We start from the raw sequence: 20,204 nt of genomic DNA on the forward strand, positions 1-20,204 counted from the left end.
GTCAGAGCGAAGAAAACGCGGCTCCGCAGCATCTCTCCCCCGCCTTACATTATTTGCGCCAAACCTTACCTGACCTGACTTGACCTGCCTTACCACGACGTTACCTACGCAGCATTACCGTACCACTCCAATCTCAAGTCGAATCTTCGGCGGTCACGAGGATATACTGATATACTGGCTTGAATCCTTGGCAACAACTTCAAATCCACATTGCAAGCTAGTCTCCGTCTTCCCATCCCTTCCCCCCTCCATCCCCCATAACCATCCCCCATCCAGGACAGGACATACTTGCCGTTATACCCACTGTCACCGTACCGTATCTACTTCCTATTGTCTAACCCAAATCTATCATTAACCGCATCCTTCTCCAAAGGTCTAATTCTAACCGAACCCTCCCCTTCTTTATTTTTCAACTCCCCCCTTGCTTTTTTATTATTTCTTTTTTTTTTTCTTTTTTTCCTCCGGCTCTGCCAATTTGCGCATTCTGGCCAAGGAACTGCTGAGTTTCTGAGCTGGATAGCGCGCACAACCACCCCGTATTTTAGCGATAGGGTCCAAGTCCCCACCAATCCGCGTGCGGCTCGTTGCGGCAGACAAGCCCAGTGCGCGGTGTTACTCAACTAACGGTCGAGCCCGTCTGCCCAATCGACTTGGTAAACCGGTGTGCGCCTGGATAACATTTCACAACTTCACAGCTTCACTTATTTGCGAATGGGAGGGCGACCGCGACTTCGATAGTGTTAAACCACGTTAGCGCAATTTGATCCAAACTCCCACAAGACAACCGGCAATCTTTATTTTGGTTTTCTGATGATGACTTGAGTCGCCCAATGCGTGAGTAACGGCCATTCCATGCTAGAGAGTGAAAGCATGACTGCGACCGTCGATTCGGCCCTCGCTCACGACCCTTCAGCTAGCGACGTGTACGATCCGGATGACGTTTTACCCCAGAACAGTCCCTTGATGAAGGCTCACCGCCCCAAACTCGAACCCTCGCCCTCCCCGCCGGCGTTACCTATTCCCAAAGTCAGTCTTTCTTCTAGCTCGGGTCGGATATCTTCTAATCGACGACAAAAGGTTCGTCCGAGCCTCGGCGATGCCGTGCTGATCCACTATCTTGACGGTGGAAAAAGGCCGGAAATCGTCGCCGAGGCATGGTCGCGACCGCTCGCTCATTACGACGACGAGGACGACGACGGACAAAGTAAAGGCGACACGGAAGAAACGGTCGATGAGTCGGGGGACGAGGATGATACTAGGAGTCACGAGATGTCCCCAGGTCCTGCACATCGCCGTGCTTTTCGTGCTGCCGAGTCGTCAGTATCAAAGTCGATAGATTTACAATTTCTCGCGACAAACGCGCTTGCTGCTGCTAAAGCGGCATCAAAACCGGTAGATACGGATGATTCGCAAATAGCTGATGACGATTCTAGAGTTGCGCAAAGAGCGACGCCCGCTCCAAGCTTCAGGACAAATGGCGCACGAGATGATATCGTGATGAAGGATGCAAATAGGCCCGTTCTTCAGGCGCCTATCTCTCCTTATGCGCCGCAGGGTCCACAAGAGATGTATTCCCCTCGGAATTACACACCAAGCCAGGTCCTGATGCATCCAAACAATGTTCGATCGCCGCCTGGTTTAAATACTCCCACCGATCGTGGGGAGTTGCCTCCGATCCAAGAGGTGTCCCCGAAATCCGACTCGACTAACCATGATCCGCTGCCCTCTATAAGGGCTCAGCTACTCGATCAGTTCACAGGTCCTCCGAAAGAATTGGCGATGCGTAGCGGACCTCAGTATCCTCACTCCCCCCCAGGTGGCCCACCGCGCATGGGCGGAATTCCCGGGAGCCATGCATCACCTCCGATATCTCCTAATGATGCGTATCGCCCAGGCATGCCTTCTCCAGCTCACACACTCCCTGCTATGAGTCCTTTTTTCTACCCAGGTGGCAATAATACAAATCATCATCGATCTGGTCAGGATTATAGTAGTGGCAGCAATGCGGACACTCCAGGTGGTAGCGGTGGTGATACTTCGACACCTGCCACTTCCATCACGGAACGGATGAGCATTGATAATATGACAAATCCCGCAATTGGCGCATTCGTTTGTACCGTACAAGGCTGTACCGCGCCCCCGTTCCAGACACAGTATCTGCTCAACTCACATGCAAACGTACATTCTTCCGCTCGTCCCCACTACTGTTCTGTAAAAGGATGTCCGCGAAGCGAGGGTGGAAAAGGCTTCAAGCGTAAAAATGAAATGATCCGTCATGGTCTCGTCCATGATTCGCCTGGGTACGTGTGTCCGTTCTGTCCAGATCGGGAGCACAAGTACCCCAGGCCAGATAATCTACAAAGGTGAGATATTTCTTCAGGACTAACAAAAGCAAGTCAAGCGGGTTTTAATCGTAGAGTTAGGCACGTACGGGTTCACCATGTCGATAAAGATAAGGATGATCCAGCCCTTCGCGACGTGCTTTCGCAGCGACCTGACGGACCTAATAGAGGACGGAGACGTCGTGGCGGCCCGTGAAGATTTTGGGGAAGCGGGGTAACGAGAAAAAAAAACGAGCAACGCGAAGAATGAATGCTTCTGACGATACGATATATTACCATTCTATTTTAGATGTACATATGGTGCAGATGATATCCCGGAGGGTGGCTGGTTCTAAAGCTTTGGACGCTGGTTGTCGCGTCGTCGATATTTGATTGGGGGACGGGGGTTTCTACGGATCATACCTCGATCAAACGGGAGGAGTTGGCGTTCTGGGCGTAGCCAATTATACCACATAGGGGAGTGCTTATTGCTGGGCTTTTTTTTCTTCTTCTGCTTTTTTTATGTTTACGAACGTTTTGCTCTACATACACTACATATACCTACTCATTCGCTTATTTTGTCCCTCCCCCTTTTTCCCTCACCACCACATGCATTATTCGAAAGGCAGGGAGCAGCTCGGAATAGGGCTGGGCTCCCTTGATACGACGGTTGATAGTCGAGGAGTGCTTCGCATCATATAGCTGGCCTGGCAAGAAATCTACCTACTTACCTAACCTCATCATGTCCATTGTTCAGACTTGGAGAGGTATAGTTGCGTAGTAGGAGGTACTACGTATGTACCTACACTGGCTATTATAGGAACTCCTTTTAGCTAGCGAGCCATATGATGGGAGGATTGTTGGTTACCTACGTAGGTAGGTATGGCTAGCTATCTACCCTCTTCCATAGAGGTAGTGTAGAATATAAATCATGAATTATCTACGTCACCGATATTGCGGCTTTTGAATAGAAATCCGATAAATGAAAGGCACGACGAAGAGAAATGAAGAATACATCATATATAGCGGCCCCTTTTTTCCCTTCCCCTTTTTGTCTTGTGATAAACGCTTTAAAATCCTGAAAAGCAATATGGATATATAACTACCTAAGAGGTAGCCAATAACCTAGGTAGCTGCAGTGTCCAAGCAAATGGGTGTATACGTCAGGTACCACAACAAGCCCCTATTCCTTCATCCCCGCGTTTCTTACCCATCATTCCACGCTACTATTCCGTTTCAATCAATACAACAACATAAACCACTTGCTCGTAATTTCTTCCGTATCGCTTCCTATATTACCCCTTTTCGACGTTCTCATTCTTTCTAATTTATATAGGTACCTACTTAGGTAAGTACCCAGGTAGGTAAGATATTGATATCCATATTCAGATGACAAAATCACGTAATAATCGACCTCATCCCGTCAAATCACACATTCACCGTCTCCCACATGCCAACCTGTACCGGCCCCTCGCTGAGGATCTCTACTTGCAGTTCGCCGCCGCTACCGTCGCCTATCGACGGCGGGGAGTGGTATAGACCTAACTGCTCGACGACAAGCCATAGCCCGCTGCCGCGGGGGTCGATATCGAACTCGCTCGTGCGCAGTCCGTTAGCACCAACTTCTCTAAACTCGCCTGTGTTGCTGGCGATACTGTCCGTAGACGCTATGACTAGTTTGTCGGGCCCCGTGCCATATTCGATACTCGCGCGCACGGTAGGGTGCGATCGCGGCGTGCTGGCGCCTCCTCGGGGTGTAGCGCGATAGTTGTCTCGCATTGTCACGACGACGCTTGCGCGCGTGAGCCGCGCGGCTGAAACGGCGGCGCGCTTCTTTTTGTGAACTTCGCTATCGGAAGACGAAGAAGATGACGACGGACCGCGGAATACGAGATCCGGTAATTGCATGCGTAAGCGGCCTGCAGCGTCAGCTGGCACTGGGGCTATGGTGCAACTGATATCGGAACCGACGCGTAATGTAAAATCGGCCAGGCAGCCTGGTTCAAAAGTTGAGCATACGACAGTGTAAGTGCCAGCGTCAACATTGGGTGCCTCGGCGAGTGCACAGCCGCGTCGGTAGTCGCCCGACGTGACGACCAGATCACGATTTCCGACGGCTGTGACGCGGCGACCACCGGCCCATACCACGTCAATATGCACAGGTAGGTCATCACGGGCGGTAGATAGTAGGAGTGAAAGAGGTCCTGCTCGGGGGAGAACAAGGCTGAATTGAGGGTTGTCTAGATAACTGGCAGAAGCGGCATTGCCGCCGGCGGTGCGGCGCGTCCAGGATCCATTCACGTCTATGTAGTAACGGAAGACGGGCTCGGCTGGGGCGACGACGAGAGGAGCGCGTGAAAAGAATGATAGGGTAAAGGAGTACTGTGGGAGGGGTAGTTCTTGAGCGGCGACGACAACAGTGTAAGTGATACCACGCTTGGCTTCGAAGGGCGCGAGCGTTTGCGGGGAGTCTATAAAGTCACTGCGGAAGATGGGTTGGGTGCTTAGCTGCACACGTTTGCCTCCGCTATTCGCAAATATGTATATACTTATAAAACCGAGTCTGTTAGACACCTCGGCGAGAGAGGAGATGGTGGCATCGTCGTTGTCGGTAGCACGGTACTTGCACATAATATTGAGCTCTTCGTCTTGGAAGTGACGGCTTAGTAGAATCCAGGTGCTGCCGTCTACCGCAGTAGACATAGAATACTGGGGGTTGTGTGCAAAGGAGCCAGCCATAGTAGCCTCGGGGAGCTTCCAGGTGAAGTGGTGGTCCTGGCGCTCGGTGAAGAGGCTCGGGTTCCAATTCAGATAGAGAGATTCGAAGTTTTGTGTCACATCATCGAAACTGATCCAGAAGGAGCCTGGCTTCAACTTGACGGGGTGATCATCTGTTACTTGCTGTGATGTATCGAACGAACCTGCCCCTTTCCAGCTGAGACCGTCGCACCATGGGTTTTTGACCAATAATCTCCTACTCTCTGATGTCTCGGACATATCAAGAACCGCGTAGTCGTGCTCTCCTGCTAACCCCAACGTCTCCTCCTCATCCGGTGAAAGCCGCCTCGTCCCTAACGTCACTACTACGTCGCCGTAATCGTAAGCCTTCTTGACGCGCTTCCACGTGCGGTCCCAGTCTACTTCATCACTCTGTAGGAACAATTGCTGCGGTATCCAACCCGTCAAGACGTATAAGTCAGTACCGGAGTTACTTCCTGGAAAGTCGTACCCGCCCCGAACCTTCAGATAGGCCTTCTCCATAAGGGCAGGCCAGATGAGATCCGGATTTTGACGGTCTACAACATAGAGAGTACGGTCCGTTGAGGATGAAGGGAGGCGATCATCAATGACAACTTTACGGAAGCAGCCGTTGAAGAACATGCGAAACATATACTTCCCATTGGCTGAAAACTTCGGCTGTCCACTCTCGGAGTCTATGGGGAACATTAGGGCCGGTAGGATAGATGTAGGGCCCGGACGCAGGTGACGCATACTGGCGCAGAGGCTCGCAACGACAGAACAGTCTGTTGTTATGTCCTGGACTAGGTCATAGTCGTGTTGGGCCTCCATTAGGAAGTCATTGTTCTGTTCAGCAGAATTCGGTGGGGTCTCTCGACCCAGAATCTCCAAGGGTCGTTTCCAGCCTGAGAAAACTGCTTCCTGGCGAGTAGATAATGAAAAATTCGAAGGATCGTTAAAAGCATTGCCGCTGAATTCATTAGGAGTAGGATCTGAGTCCCATGGCGGAAAGATACTCCCACAAAGCCGAGAATTGCGAAGTAGGATAGTTTGCTCGCTCGTAGGAATTTTGCGTACTGGTCGTGGCAGCTTCAGACGCTTCTCTACTGCAGCGACGCTACCCCCAGCTTGACATAACTTCTTGAGGTTTTCGGCCTTAGAAAGTAATGATTGGCATTTTTTAATCAGACGGCTTTTATCCTCGGGGCTTGATGCTACTTGGGCTGCTTTCATATACAGTTCTGCAGCCGTTGTAGCATGATCGAGGGCTTCTCTGCCTTGAGTCCTAGAGGACAACGCCTCTTGTTCCTAAACACGGTTAGATTTCAAATGGACTCCCATGAGATTGCTATTTACCTTTGCCTTTGCCTCCATAGAGGATAGGTTTTACTGCTTTAATTATCGTGGCATCTGGGTTTTAAATCGACCGCGCTCGCTAGATGAGTAGGGGGTTTAATAGGTAAAGGTTGGGGGACGCAGTTAAAAACTCCACGTCAACTATTACTGGCAAACAACAGCAGCATCATATCCTTCGGAAACTCGTCTGTTGGACGTCCCCAGGGCATTAAAAACGGAATTTTAGGTTCGTGTTTAACGACCTATGTTATGTGGATAGGTGTTGAAGAAGACGGTGTTACGTTATCAATAATTGACATGGCCCACGGAGACAACGCATATCATTGTATGGGTAAAGCTCCAACTGGGTGGATGATACGAATGACATCAATATATATATAGGTAGGTATATAAAAAAGAGACGAAGTAAAAGAGATGATTTGATTATGTTACTTCATTTTGAAGTTTGTATAAGCTGGTGAGATAGTTGACCTACCTATTACTACCCCACATTGAAAACATGTTTGTAAGTTCTAGCGTGATGATTCACGATAGTGCCTTCGGACCTTTTTTTATAAATTGGGCTGTTGCTAGCTATGTGGATTTATTAGTTGTTAAACTAACTTTCTATTAGGTATGTTGCACAGATAAGCACATGGCTTAGGGATAAGACATTATTACATAAGGTAATGACAGTGGACTTGGAACTTAGGTGAAACCTGGTTTTCAGATCGGATTAACAACATCCCGGGAGTGGACCTACACTTTCTTCCCGCATTCAACTTGATTAGGTCGTGTGCATTCCTCTACCTAGGCTACGCTAGGTAGTTGCCGACGGTGGTGGACCAGCCCAGTAATGGCCGAGGTCCATTATTCACGGGCGCTCTTTTTAAACTCGGCTTTGCATATTAGATCCCCGATTTTCGCATCACCGGAGTGACGACGTCAGGACAGCTTCATTGTCCTACGCAGACCCGGGGGATTAATATTTTCCTCATCCTTTATAATTATTTCTTAGAGTGGTCTGGGCTAGTACTTTACGGAAATGTATACAGACATTTGAATCGCATCCTTCATTCTATATTCCATGGTGTGGTAGCAACTAAAAACAAAAAGCAACCGAGTGGCTTTTAACCATAGGGCTTTATCCATACTCGTACAGGTAGTCTTACTTCCGCCTTTCGATTAGTCAATTGCGATTTAATCTTGTTCCATAAACACCGACGTCGTCAACCAGAACATTTGCGGAGTGTGAGCTTTCGATTGAGGCGAATATATATACCTAAATCAATTGTAGGAGATATCGAATAGCTGCTATGGCTGTGCAGTCAAAACCTGCTCCGCTACCGTCATGGGGTTTCGCCGTAGCTGGTGCTACGGGCGCCGTTTTAGCTAATGCATTAGTATACCCGTTGGATATGTAAGCTATTCTTCAGGTTTGCGCGGAATCGGTACTGATTACATGTTTGTTTCTACAGAGTAAAGACACGTTTGCAGGTCCAGGTTAAGCGAAAGCCTGGTGATACGAGCGAACACACCGACCCTCATTACACGTCGACGTGGGATGCTATCACTAAGATTACAGCAGAGGATGGAGTCAAAGGATTATATGCGGGCATGAATGGTGCGCTATTGGGAGTCGCTTCGACTAATTTCGCCTACTTTTATTGGTACTCAATCGTGCGAGAACTTTACTTCAAATCGCAGAAAGTTTCGGCCCCACCGTCTACGGCCGTTGAGCTGGTACTGGGCGCCATAGCTGGTGCCGTAGCCCAGTTATTTACGATTCCGGTGGCCGTGGTTACGACGAGACAGCAAACACAAAGCAAGGCGGATAGGAAAGGCCTCCTAGATACGGCTCACGAAGTTATTGAAAGCGAGGATGGCTTCTTCGGTCTTTGGAGGGGACTGAAAGCCAGCTTGGTACTGGTAGTCAACCCTGCTATTACATATGGCGCATACGAGCGATTAAAGGGCGCTTTCTTCCCTGGAAAGGCCCGCTTGACTGCTGGAGAAGCTTTTCGTAAGTTTACCCTGATGTGATTGGAAACAGTAGACAAAGAGTAGACTAACCAAGAATATAGTCCTTGGTGCTATGTCGAAAGCCTTAGCTACAATTGTTACACAACCTCTAATAGTTGCAAAAGTTGGCTTGCAATCGAAACCCCCGCCACAACGTGAGGGAAAGCCATTCAAGGGTTTCATCGAAGTGATGCAATTTATTATCAAGCATGAAGGTCTGCTAAGTCTTTTCAAGGGCATTGGGCCCCAGATTATAAAGGGTTTCCTGGTGCAGGGAATACTCATGATGACCAAAGAGCGGTAAGTTTTAGTATTATTATATCGATTTAACTCTGGGCACTCATATACTAACTTCTATTCGCAGGATGGAATTTCTATTTATCCTCCTATTCAGATACGTTCGTAAGATTCGATCAGAACATCTCGCTAAAGCAGCTGAGTTGGCGGCAGCCACTGCTTCCAGAGCGAAGCTCGCCGTTCCTGTTACAATTAAGTAGTCGAGTGAGTCTCTTAGAGAAGAATTTTAGAGGCGAAAGAAAACACATATACGCAAGTATATACTAAACAGGAGACAATGCATTTATATAATCGATTATGAGTTAGGAGTACAGGCAGACTAGGCGCAAGTATATAAGAATGTCTTTTTAGGGATGTTTTAGAATCATATTCATAGTGAAGTCAAATAGTTTTAGCGCGAATTAATAATTGAATGAAACAAAAGCACCTCTATAGGTATTATACTTGCCATAAGAGATAGAGGTTTCTTGGCTTGAATTCTGTTTTTAATATCTCTATTCATTGTAGGATAGGTACCATATACATAGGTATGTAATCTGGGTAAAAGTACTTAACCTAGGTAGATTAATATTGTGACACCCCCACCTAGCGCAATTCTTAGAAAGCCACTAGTTATCATTTATCAAAAAACACTGTGGCTTGACCCCTCGCTTAATTTTTTGCCCACAACTGGTAATAGCAGACGCACCAACTGAACTTCTATCTTTTCATTGACAACATCAACCTTCGTCGATTACCGTGTGTCCTCAAACAAACCGACGTCAATCCAGTCACAATGGCGAGTAAGTTACGAATATTATGCACTAGTTATCGGGGAATGGTCAGCTCACAAATTTATCATAGAGTCCAAGAATTCGTCTCAGCACAACCAGTCGCGCAAGGCTCACCGTAACGGGTATGTCCATTTCGAGTCGATATAGCTATTTCGATGAAGCTTTCTAGATAGTCTACACCCGCCGAATCCTAGCTGACGAATTGGTGGTGTATAGTATCAAGAAGCCAAAGACCAACAGATACCCCTCTCTGAAGGGAACCGACCCCAAGTTCCGAAGAAACCATAGACATGCTCTTCACGGTACCATGAGGGCTCTGGTACGTCACTCGTCCTATCGCGCACACATAGCTTGACTATGCGTATTGCACAAATAAGCATATGCTGACGATCAATACAGAAGGAGCTGAAGGATGGCAAGCGAGAGACGGCTTGAAGTGGTGGATAAATGGGTTCCGAGACACGACGTCGCGAATGCGCATCAGGGCACGATTTGGGGTCATTCAGGCATGATCAAGGAGTCAAGGTTATGCATTTGCTGCTTGTATCCAGGCACAGTCTTCTACAATAAAGAGGAAGAGGTAACCAACTGAGTTACATTCGCCAACGACTTTCCTGCGCCTTCGCGATTTTTCTCCCTTTTGCTGCGCCTAGTATAATCGTAAGTTGGTCTAATATGTGATGACAAAACGGCATATGTGTGTACAGTTCTAGGCCTACCCCATGCCTATCTACTGAAGGATATTTCTTCTCGTGCCGAGAGCAACTCGCCAGTCAATTACCAAACACTCGTGCTTCGACCTGCTCTAAGGCAAGAGTGCATGGAGACTAGGCAACATTCCTGGATGGTCTATTTCATGTTATCAATGGACTCATCTTTTCCCTATCTATAGTCGTATATCTGCTCAAAAAGATGACAATGGACAAGCCAATTATTAGGTGCTTCTATACCATAGGTACCTTATATTATAATCAAAGTCACGTGATACAGGTATATTCCCTCTTAGCATGCTTCTTGATTTACCTGGATGAGATATATCTAATGTGATGTCTCAATATCTATACTCAGAGTTACATGTATGGTATACAATCGAGAATATCCCAGGGTCGAGGATTCAGACTGACTTGAGACAACTTCTGACGATATACTTCATACCCTTCTGTTTTAGATAACGTTGTTAGGAATGGCCTCCAGCTATGATTGATATAAAATATATATAAATCGAAACATATACGTGTTCTTAATGTAATTCGCATAAGTTCACAGCCGCCGTACGCTCACGGTCCAATCTATCAGTTCTTCAATATAAGGTAAGTATGGAACATAAAGGGTGTGTGTGGATGATCACGCCCTAGCGGACAAGTTAGGCGTTTCGAGTTCTCCTAGCCGCACTAATAGGGGACCTGTACGAAGCAACGAACTCCTTTATAGTAGGTGCCTATAATGGATATATGTAATGTATAATCCAGGGGCTGTAACCGTAAGCCTTCCGGGCCAAAAAAGACTTCGTCATTGCTGTTATTTTAGTTGGTGTAATTGGGGTCCTAGGTACATAGGTACCAATGTTGTACGCTATACTGTGCTACCTCTATCGCACGTTTAGATTGAATTTTAGCGCTGAGCCGTCTAAACGCATGCAAGTCGACACTTCTTGCCTCAAGGCTTAGACAGCACGAGCTACGTCCGACTAATAAGGTTAAGAATGCCTTACCAAAAATAAGGCACCTGCCTTATGTATGTAGGGGATGTTACTTTACGCGGTGCACACTTTATGTACTTACATATATGTACATATGTACATGCATATTTGAGGCAACATCTATGTACATTGACCGGGAAGCGGGCTGTAGCGGGCTGTATATGTATCCACAAAAAAAAGGGTTACGGATTACGGGGCGGTCGGCCTTCTGTTGGAGAACTGGTGCTTCCATCCATAGGATCCTTAGCCTCTTGTAACAGTGCAGAAAGTGCAGCCTTTATGCCAAGGGTCTTTCCGAAAAGAGACCAGGCTTTGTGCCCGAATCTGGCCAGTCCTTTGCTCTAGTCTCGAGTCTCCAGTCAATTCTCTACAGCTTCTTTTTTTCTCCTTCCCTTTTCTTCACATCCTCTTCCTCAGCAGCTCGAGGGTAACCCTGCCGCTGGTTCCTTTCTTTTTGGCCCTGGAGTAGAAGTTGATCTCAGTGTTATTGCTTGGTAAGTTCTGCTTGCTTTTTTGTCTTCTGCATCTCGTAACCCGTCGCATTCAATTCCGAATTAAAATCCCCTTGGACAATATTACGGTCATGGAAATTTAGCACCTATCACCGCTATGTCAGACGAGTTTGGCGAGTCTGACTGGCCTTTGTTGCCTCACATGTCAGAACTGTCATCTGTCATACAGCCTCTATTCTGTACCTACATCTACCTAGATTCCTCATCTTCGGATTAGATCAGTCATCCGGCATACATACCGCTTCCCCTGTCGAGGCGGCTTTGATCTTTAACCAACGATGCATCGTTTACTAACATATACTTATCGCAGTCACCTATCTAATATTCTGCATTATCAATAATCACTTCGTTCCCAACTGCCTCCTTTCAAAGACTCCTTTGAGGTCAGCAGGCTACTGCAGGAGTTCTCGAGAGAAAGAAAAAGGTATTCTACCATCGTTCTCTGCTAGAGAGTTGAGCTCGAGCCTTGCAAGTCAATCATATCACGAACGACGTATACAGGAAACTATTACGCTAGACTTCCCTGTTCAATTGATTCGCCGACGTTTTAATTCCTATCGGTCTCTTCGCCCTGAAAAGTGTCACAAGTTGACAACGAATCCTCGCCGGGCTATTTAGCAATATAATCGACATCGCTATCACTCTAGTATTCTATTATATCAACTATAACTATAGTTCTTCAAGGTTATATCATCGAGGGATAGTCTTACCGTCGTTGTCTCATTGCTATCGTGCAAAGACCTGAGCGTTTTTTATTTGGCAAAGACACGAATATTAGCTTTTCGCTGCATCATTTAGCTACCGACCATTTACAGCTTCTCGAAATTTTGCTACGATATCTCGCCAAACTCTTTAGAATCTACAACTTCAACGATACTATCAGCATGAACCGAAACAGCACTCCGGAGGCCTCGACTGCTTCGTCACTCCGTCCGCCGTCATCACGAACAGCCGCTACTAATAATCACCACCTTCGCGCATCCGCTGACATGGCCGCTCTTGCTGGTCCCGCGACGTCGAATCGTATCCGTCCATCTTCGGACTTTTATGGCCAACAAGGCCAAGGTCAAGGAGCTGCTGATGCAGACCCACAGGATAAAGTGACCCAGCAATGGATTGCTGATATTGATCAGTACGAGACAACTCTGGAAGAAATGGCTGCCGCCACCCTGGATCAGGATTTCAAGGACGAACTCAGTGCTATTGAACAGTGGTTTCGGGTCCTATCCGAGGCTGAGCGTACTGCTGCTTTGTATGCCTTGCTTCAGCAAACTACCCAGGTCCAAATTCGTTTCTTCATCCAGGTCCTTCAGCAAATGGGAAAAAACCACCCCATGTCTGGCGTGCTATCCCCGGCCAATTTTGACAAAGGTGTGTTTGGCGATAGTTCCGCCCTATTTACCGTGATATAATACTGACCATCTTACTCTCCATAGATCCCATGTCGAATCGTCTAAGCGATGCTATGAATAAGTTGAACGTTGGGTCAGCTAGGAACTCGCTTTCGCAACCGCAAGCGTCGACTAAGAGACACTCTGGGCTTGACCCATCAACTATAAATGCTATGTTCCCTGATGCTGCGGCTGCCATTGCCACTGAAAAGGCCAAGTTTACCCAACAGACCGGAAACCAGCCTCCTTCAAACCGCAACAGCACAGCAGTAGATATCCGAAGCCCTTTAGGTGCACCAACCATCTCCGCGCCGACCGAAGGACTTGATCCCAATGCACAGAATCCCGCGTCGCCTTGGGACCAAAGTGGCTCGCGACCCAAGTCATCATCCGGTCAGACTCCCATGGGCCAGTTTGTTCAGCCCCCACCTTCGGCAGGTTTGAGATCGCCTCGACCCCAACTAGGCGGTAACAATAATATCCAAAGTACCACGCTCAATGCCCCAGACAAGTCGGCTAACGAATTGCCGCTTCTCTCGCCATACGCGGCTGGAAGTGGAAATTGGGCTTCAATGGTGAACACCCCTATGGTTCCAACATTTAACACTGGTAATTCCGCCAACCAGGCAGACATGGTCGCCAATGCGACGGCAATGAAACTCGCGGCGTTATCTACAGTCAACAATCGTTTCGCCCTTGATGATGTACGCAAGTACCGAAGAGCCCGTTCTAACGACGCGCCTGGTCAAAGCCAGAATTCTATGCAATCCGTACCCCAGGGATCAAATATCCCTGGCACAAACATCATCATGGTCAATGAGCATGGCCAGGTTCTGAATAGGGATCAGATGCTTGCCCTACAGAACCATCAGGCCATGGGTGGGTTCGCAGCCCACAGATCTCGTCCAAACTCTCCTGGCATAGCAATGCAGGGTTTCGGACAAGTGCCTTTTGCTTCTCCGCAAAATAACGGCTTCCTAAGTGCGTACGATAGCGCGCAGAACCCGCTCCTAAACAACGGACTTGGTGCCATCAGCATGGGTCAACTTGGTGTGGGTGTTCCCGAGGGTTACCTGTCTGATCACTCGGATATGGTTCGTGGCCGATCGCCCCGTGGACGCCGTGGAACCTCGAAGCCCCCGGAGGATCCTACTGACCCGACCCTTCTGCAAGATATACCAGCCTGGCTTCGAAGTCTAAGACTGCACAAGTACACCGACAATTTGAAGGACATGAAATGGACGGATCTGATTGAACTTGATGATAAGGCTCTAGAAGATCGCGGTGTTAATGCCCTCGGAGCCCGCAGGAAGATGTTGAAGGTATTTGAACAAGTCAAGGGTAAATAAAATTTGTTCCCTGCGCCTCTCTTACAGAATTGCTAACACATACACAGAGGCCAAGGCAGATGGCAAGCTGGGCTAGCCGCTGTAACTTAATAATGATGATATTTGTCCACTACGACTGAATCATCACAATTTGAAGATGGATTTTGAAACGAAAAGAAAAAAGAAGAAAAAGAAAAAAAAAAGCCGTTGCCATGAATTAGGCTGAGGGTCTTTGATATTTACTCGGCATCCTAGTCGTGGATTGAGAGATTTCAGTCAAGATATGAGAATAGAGTTTATATGAGCGGTTAGGAAAATATTTTGCTTTTCGCATCGGATAAAGGTTTGGACAACAAACCCAGGTTGAGATTTGGTGGCCATGACAAAAGCTATCAAGCGGTCCTCTGATAGCAGATGAGGTTGTTGTTGTAAGGTATGCGTGTACACAGATTATCACTATTAAGACGTAAACATCTTTATCTTTATCCGAAATGAAATATAAGGGTCTTCCAGTTGGAGATGTCGTAATAAGCAAGCCGATTTAATACGCCTTCAAAGCCATCGGAAATGTATCTACCTAATTAAGTGACTATACGAAGTAGTGACTTTACCTTGATATATTGTTTTTTTATAAGTCGTCACGATGGCTTATGAATTTACTCGTTTCCATTGTTAGTTATACCTCGGTTAAATGCATTCGAGTATGTAGATAAGCCATCTTTTTAATTAAAGGACGGGACTTGCCAATTTAGGTAGAATTTCGAGCTACTTCGTACCTACGTACTTGAAATCTTCACTTATACGCAGTAACCTTCTCTACTTCTTCAACACGGTTTGCGATACCTTCCACTACTTACCTCCGCGATTTTCTTCATAAGTCATCCGGAATGGTCAATGTCAAGCCTCCGCTGCTCATATCAACTGATTGGGGTTAGCTCGTTCTAAACACGCTGTGTGCCATCGGCCTCCTTCTAGTTGAGACCATCTAGGTAAACCAAGACGCCATCCCGTTCTCCTTTTTCCTCACAAGAAACTTATGCGGCACCTCATCATCTCACCATGAGTCATCCATTTTCGTCTACATTTGACGCCCTCCAGGCGCACTTCACTCAGAAGTCAGACAAGCCAAATTCAACAAATCCTCATCCAGGAAGCACAATCCCGCCACCTCCACAGACACAACCCTCTTCTCAATTTGCTCCGGATACAACCCAGTACGAGAGGCTCAGCATTGGCCCAAGTCATATGCAAAATGCCTTTCATCCTTTACCAAACACAACTGCAGGAGCGTTGCGGCCACAGCTAAATAGCAATGTCTCCATGCCTAGGTCGAACTATCCGGCGATTCGACCTTATCCGCCCCGGGAGATTCGACCTCTTCTGAGGAAAGAAACGCCATCAATGATGTATCCGCATCAACCTGTTCATCCCAATACGGTTAACTCACAAGACTGGAGTTTTCCTTTGGGTAGTGTGCCGAGAGATGTACCAAACCCTTATCCACCCCCAGGGGCTCCTCATAATGAGAGAAGTCTCCCCCAGTCGCATAGCTCAGCACGCGACTCACACAGTATGCCAGTCAACACAGCGCTCCAAGTGATAGCTGTAGAAGACGAAGCAGATCCGATGGATTCCGCTACCGACGCGCTCCTAGAGCGACAGAATCACCTCAATTCGGAAAATCCCATGCCAAAACTCCGTCCTATGCGTGGGCTTATCAGAAAGTACCTTCGTGCTGATATCAAGCCAGACCGTCCTCGAGGTGGCCACGGTGGTCGAGGCGCTAAGAAGCGAGGACCCAGGAAGGCTGCCGAGCCAACTGGCGATATTAAATATCGCCTTAATATGGCATCAAATGCGTACATGGATGGGCGTATTGATGAAGCAATCGACTTTGTAAATGATGCTATTCGTATAAATGCTGAGACTTATCGGGCTTGGGTTCTCCTAGCTTCGTTACGCCAGGAGAAAGGTGATAGAGAGGGGCATTTCCATGCACGGCTGTTCGCCGCGCATCTACAGCCAAAAATCATAGACGAGTGGCTTCAGTGCGCAGAGCTAGCCATTGCTCTTCGAGAGGAATTTCCAGACCAGGCAGATGAGTATCTCGACAATGCTGACAAACTTTACTCGAGAGCCCTAAGAATCGACAGCAAGCATAGCGGAGCACGTCATGGGAGAGCCGCGGTACGTTTTGAAATGGGCCACCTTAAGTCAGCAGTCAAAGACTATGCCGCCTTAGTTGAGCAGTGCCCATTCGATATATATGCCATCCGTAGTTATGCTGAAATATACGTTCTGCTCGCGGACACCGGAAACCCCCGGTTTGCAGACGGCCCTAGCAAGGTCATAGAGGCATATCGACGTTGCATCGCCCACTTTCGAGTAAATGGATTTGATCTTCAATATCCCTTTGACTGGCAAGACATCAAAATCTTCGTCGAACTTCTTGCGTATATTGAACACTTCGAAGATGCTATTCATGAGCTAAGATCATTATCAAGGTGGCTCCTAACTCGATCGGATGAGGCGTTTTGGGATAGCCAAGGGGACGACTGCGAATGGGATGAAGATAGCACGCGACGATTAGAAGTAGGACAATATCAAGATGGAAAGCATCCTATTTCATCTTACGGCAAAGGTCTTCCACTGGAACTAAGAGCAAAACTTGCTGTGTATCGCCTCAAACTTGGTCAAGAGGATGAAGCTATGGTAAGACTGCATACTCTAGTGTTGCCATCAAAAAACTAACACAGATCAGCGTCACTTAGCGTTTATTGATCCAGATATTCTTCATACGCCTGAACTACTCCTAGAGCATTCGCATCTCATGATTGATGCAGCTTCGGCATTGTACGAGACGGGCCGCCTGCCCATGGCCTTACGCTTTTATGAACCGCTCCGAGAACCTGACCTTCTTGATACCGAGTCTCTTATCCGGGCAGGTCAGTGTTATTTGGACGCGGGAGATAAAAGACAGGCCGAAGAGTGTTTTACAACTGCCATCGATCAGGATGAAGCTAATAGCGAAGCTTGCATCGATGCACGCTACGAATTAGCAAAGATGTACGAAGCCGCAAGAGAAGAAAGAGAGGCCTATATCCTTGTAAATGAAGCCATAAAACTACAGGAGGCCCACGATCAAGCTCGTGAAGAGGCCCGTGGAGACGACGAAGATTTGGGAGAGGATAATGATGAAGGTCGGGTGTCAGACGACGATACTTCGCTACTCGAAACCGCCTTGGGGCGTGTCACTGGAGAAGATATAAGTGCAAACCCAAAGAGAGTCAAGCGCCTACTCAAACCAAAGGGCGAGAAACCGAAGCTGCTAAAGCCCAAGTCAAAGCCGAAGGAACGTAGACCCAGAGCACAACCAGATCCATCAAGGAGACGGCGCAAGGTGTTTGGTCACACTGATGAAATGCAATTGGAAGAGAGGAGAAGGGCGGACGAGTTATCCGAAGCATGGAAGGTCGTGCGTGACTCTCGAATTTCGACCAAAGCTGATTCTAATGGCCCATCCAATGCATTTTTATCCGCAGCTCGACTCCTTGTTGATGATTTTAGATCGTACAAGGATTTCTATAGTTGGGATAAGTATCTGGCGCATCTTGGCATAAATCAGGCCCGTGAGAAGGTCGAAGCCCGAAAAGGAAATCCAAACCTTCTAGCCATGGCCGAACGTTTATCCAACAGTAAGTTGTAATATCCAAATGGTAACGAGTTTATACTAATCCAAATATAGACCTAAATCCAGAGGACTCTGGCGCCGAGAAGCAGATCAAGGTAGCCGTGAGCTATCGAGGTGTCTCGTTTGCCGAGTGGCTTGACCTTTTCCTCGAATATGCCATCGGTCTAGCCCAAGTCGGGAGATTTCAGGATGCTTATAAAGTATGCGAATCTGCTCGCGATACCACGATATTCTCCAAGTCTAAAGAGGACGTGTTCTTAATACACGTAACGTGGGCTGGTAAGATCCTCCTCCTCTCTGATTGTAAGACGGACCATAGCTAATACAATATAGCATGTGCATTACGTAGTAGAGACGAGGAGACGTGTGTAGCCACAGCTCGTTGGCTCATGAGGGAGTATCAGTATGATACAGATCCTTTCCGGATGTTCTCTACCTTATCCAGATTATGTCCATCGCCAGCATCATGGTATGCCTCTGGTCCCGTCCAGAAGTATATGCTACGACAGATCAAGCTCATGGACCGCGCTATTACCGCGGCGGCAGGGGCTGAAGACAGCGGGGACGAAGAGGGTGTACCTAGCGGCAGGGTATACCCAAGTAAGGAGTTGGACATCACGTTGTTAATGCTTTACGGACATATTTTGTTTATATCGAACAGCTTTACTTACGCGTTAAGTGAGTATAAAGATTTACATAATGATCTATCGATTTGTAGGCTACTAGGACACTAACACTGTTATAGACTACTTCATGAGAGCCTATACTCTAGATCCGACCAACAGTATGGTCATTCTTAGCGTGGGCCATTGCTATGTCCACTACGCATTGAAGAGGCAAGCCGAGAACCGGCAATTCCTCTTAACCCAAGGTTTCTTGTTTCTACACCAATACTACGAGCTCAAAGTAGCCTCGCCGAGCGCGGCGCAGCGACAGGAAGCTCATTACAATCTTGCGCGTAGCTACCACGCCATCGGCATCCCACATCTTGCCGTTGAGTACTACCAGCGTGTACTTCGGGATGTGCCCGACGACTCCGGGAATGGTATCATGGGCAGAGACGATCTTACCCAGGAGGCGGCGTATAACCTCCAGCAGATTTACTGGGCGGGTGGTGATGTGGGGGCTATTAAGGGGATCGGGGAGAAGTATTTGATCCTTTAAGCATGATAATACGTTGTAGGGAGGGTGATGGAATATCTTGAAGTTACCCGAGATAACCAACTTATATTAATTGATACCCACGGCTTTGTCGCCGAACATTACCTTCTACCCCTTTTGGCCAGAGTTGTTACTTCACCCGCCGATCAATAAGTTTCCATGTCACTTTATATACCTACCTGGTGAAGCAACTCTAACGGTGGAGCATTTGATTCTTACCACATATGTATTAGTTCGGATTGCTAATGCAAGGGACAGATACCTCGTCTAGTGAGGCTCAAGATTCGATTCGAAAACGACGCCTGATTTGGTAAGCTAAGCGTCATTGTATGACAGATCTAAGAAGATGATCCGAATTCCCGGATCGAGATGCCAAAGGGAATAACCCTGGGCCCTATATTGTTGCCGGTTGCACGGTATGCATCGGTTACCTGTCGAGGTAATATGGAGTAGTAACCTACCAAAAAGAGAAACGTAACGGTAGTTAACTATGTTTCAGGGTTACCAAAAGAATGATGCTGATGATGATGATGATGATGGTGACATCGGACTGACGACATCTATCCCCAGGAACGGCAACGGCCCGTGCCCGTGCTCGTACCCATGCCCCCCTTCTCAGCCCTACAGTCGATACCGTGACACGGTGTGTATTTACTACTATATTGTAGTATCATGACTACATTCGCACGGTCCCCTTTTGCGGTAGATATCCAATTCTGGACACGCGGCGCCCTTGCAAGCCACGATTCTTCATCGCGGTGAGCATGCTGAGTCTTGATATCAGGATTACGGAATCAGTCTCACCACGACGCACGTCTATGACTTCATGACGGATGACTTCCGAATATCGATATCTCACCGCTTTGTCCCTGTTGGAGTCCGGTGAAGATATAAGGAGTCTGTCTGTCTGTCTGTCTGTCCACAACGGCTTCTTT

At 47.6% G+C, this 20,204-nt stretch overlaps 5 protein-coding genes across 5 annotated transcripts; 4 read left to right on the forward strand and 1 right to left on the reverse strand.

The window, feature by feature from the left end:
* Nucleotides 1–852: 852 nt before the first annotated feature.
* GL218_04477 (putative C2H2 type zinc finger protein) lies at nucleotides 853–2,538 on the forward strand (the record flags this gene model as incomplete). The annotated part of the gene is made up of 2 exons (XM_033581087.1): nucleotides 853–2,363; nucleotides 2,424–2,538. The coding sequence occupies 2 exons, from the start codon at nucleotides 853–855 to the stop codon at nucleotides 2,536–2,538; spliced, it is 1,626 nt and encodes a 541-aa protein (XP_033435108.1).
* Nucleotides 2,539–3,749: 1,211 nt separating this feature from the next.
* GL218_04478 (Calpain-like protease palB/cpr-8) lies at nucleotides 3,750–6,434 on the reverse strand (the record flags this gene model as incomplete). The annotated part of the gene is made up of 2 exons (XM_033581088.1): nucleotides 3,750–6,368; nucleotides 6,417–6,434. The coding sequence occupies 2 exons, from the start codon at nucleotides 6,432–6,434 to the stop codon at nucleotides 3,750–3,752; spliced, it is 2,637 nt and encodes an 878-aa protein (XP_033435101.1).
* Nucleotides 6,435–7,711: 1,277 nt separating this feature from the next.
* On the forward strand, nucleotides 7,712–8,914 carry GL218_04479 (Peroxisomal adenine nucleotide transporter 1; the record flags this gene model as incomplete). Its single annotated transcript, XM_033581089.1, has 4 exons — nucleotides 7,712–7,815; nucleotides 7,874–8,418; nucleotides 8,480–8,717; nucleotides 8,782–8,914. The coding sequence occupies 4 exons, from the start codon at nucleotides 7,712–7,714 to the stop codon at nucleotides 8,912–8,914; spliced, it is 1,020 nt and encodes a 339-aa protein (XP_033435100.1).
* A 3,668-nt stretch (nucleotides 8,915–12,582) lies between these two features.
* GL218_04480 (Protein VTS1) lies at nucleotides 12,583–14,514 on the forward strand (the record flags this gene model as incomplete). Its single annotated transcript, XM_033581090.1, has 3 exons — nucleotides 12,583–13,069; nucleotides 13,135–14,430; nucleotides 14,486–14,514. The coding sequence occupies 3 exons, from the start codon at nucleotides 12,583–12,585 to the stop codon at nucleotides 14,512–14,514; spliced, it is 1,812 nt and encodes a 603-aa protein (XP_033435741.1).
* Nucleotides 14,515–15,989: 1,475 nt separating this feature from the next.
* GL218_04481 (Transcription factor tau subunit sfc4) lies at nucleotides 15,990–19,272 on the forward strand (the record flags this gene model as incomplete). The annotated part of the gene is made up of 5 exons (XM_033581091.1): nucleotides 15,990–17,129; nucleotides 17,179–18,112; nucleotides 18,163–18,387; nucleotides 18,442–18,786; nucleotides 18,854–19,272. The coding sequence occupies 5 exons, from the start codon at nucleotides 15,990–15,992 to the stop codon at nucleotides 19,270–19,272; spliced, it is 3,063 nt and encodes a 1,020-aa protein (XP_033435742.1).
* Between the last annotated feature and the right edge of the window lie 932 nt (nucleotides 19,273–20,204).

Source organism: Daldinia childiae, assembly GCF_008694065.1.
Source record: "Daldinia childiae strain JS-1345 chromosome Unknown Scaffold4, whole genome shotgun sequence".
In the NCBI taxonomy this organism is placed as follows: Eukaryota; Fungi; Ascomycota; class Sordariomycetes; order Xylariales; family Hypoxylaceae; genus Daldinia; species Daldinia childiae.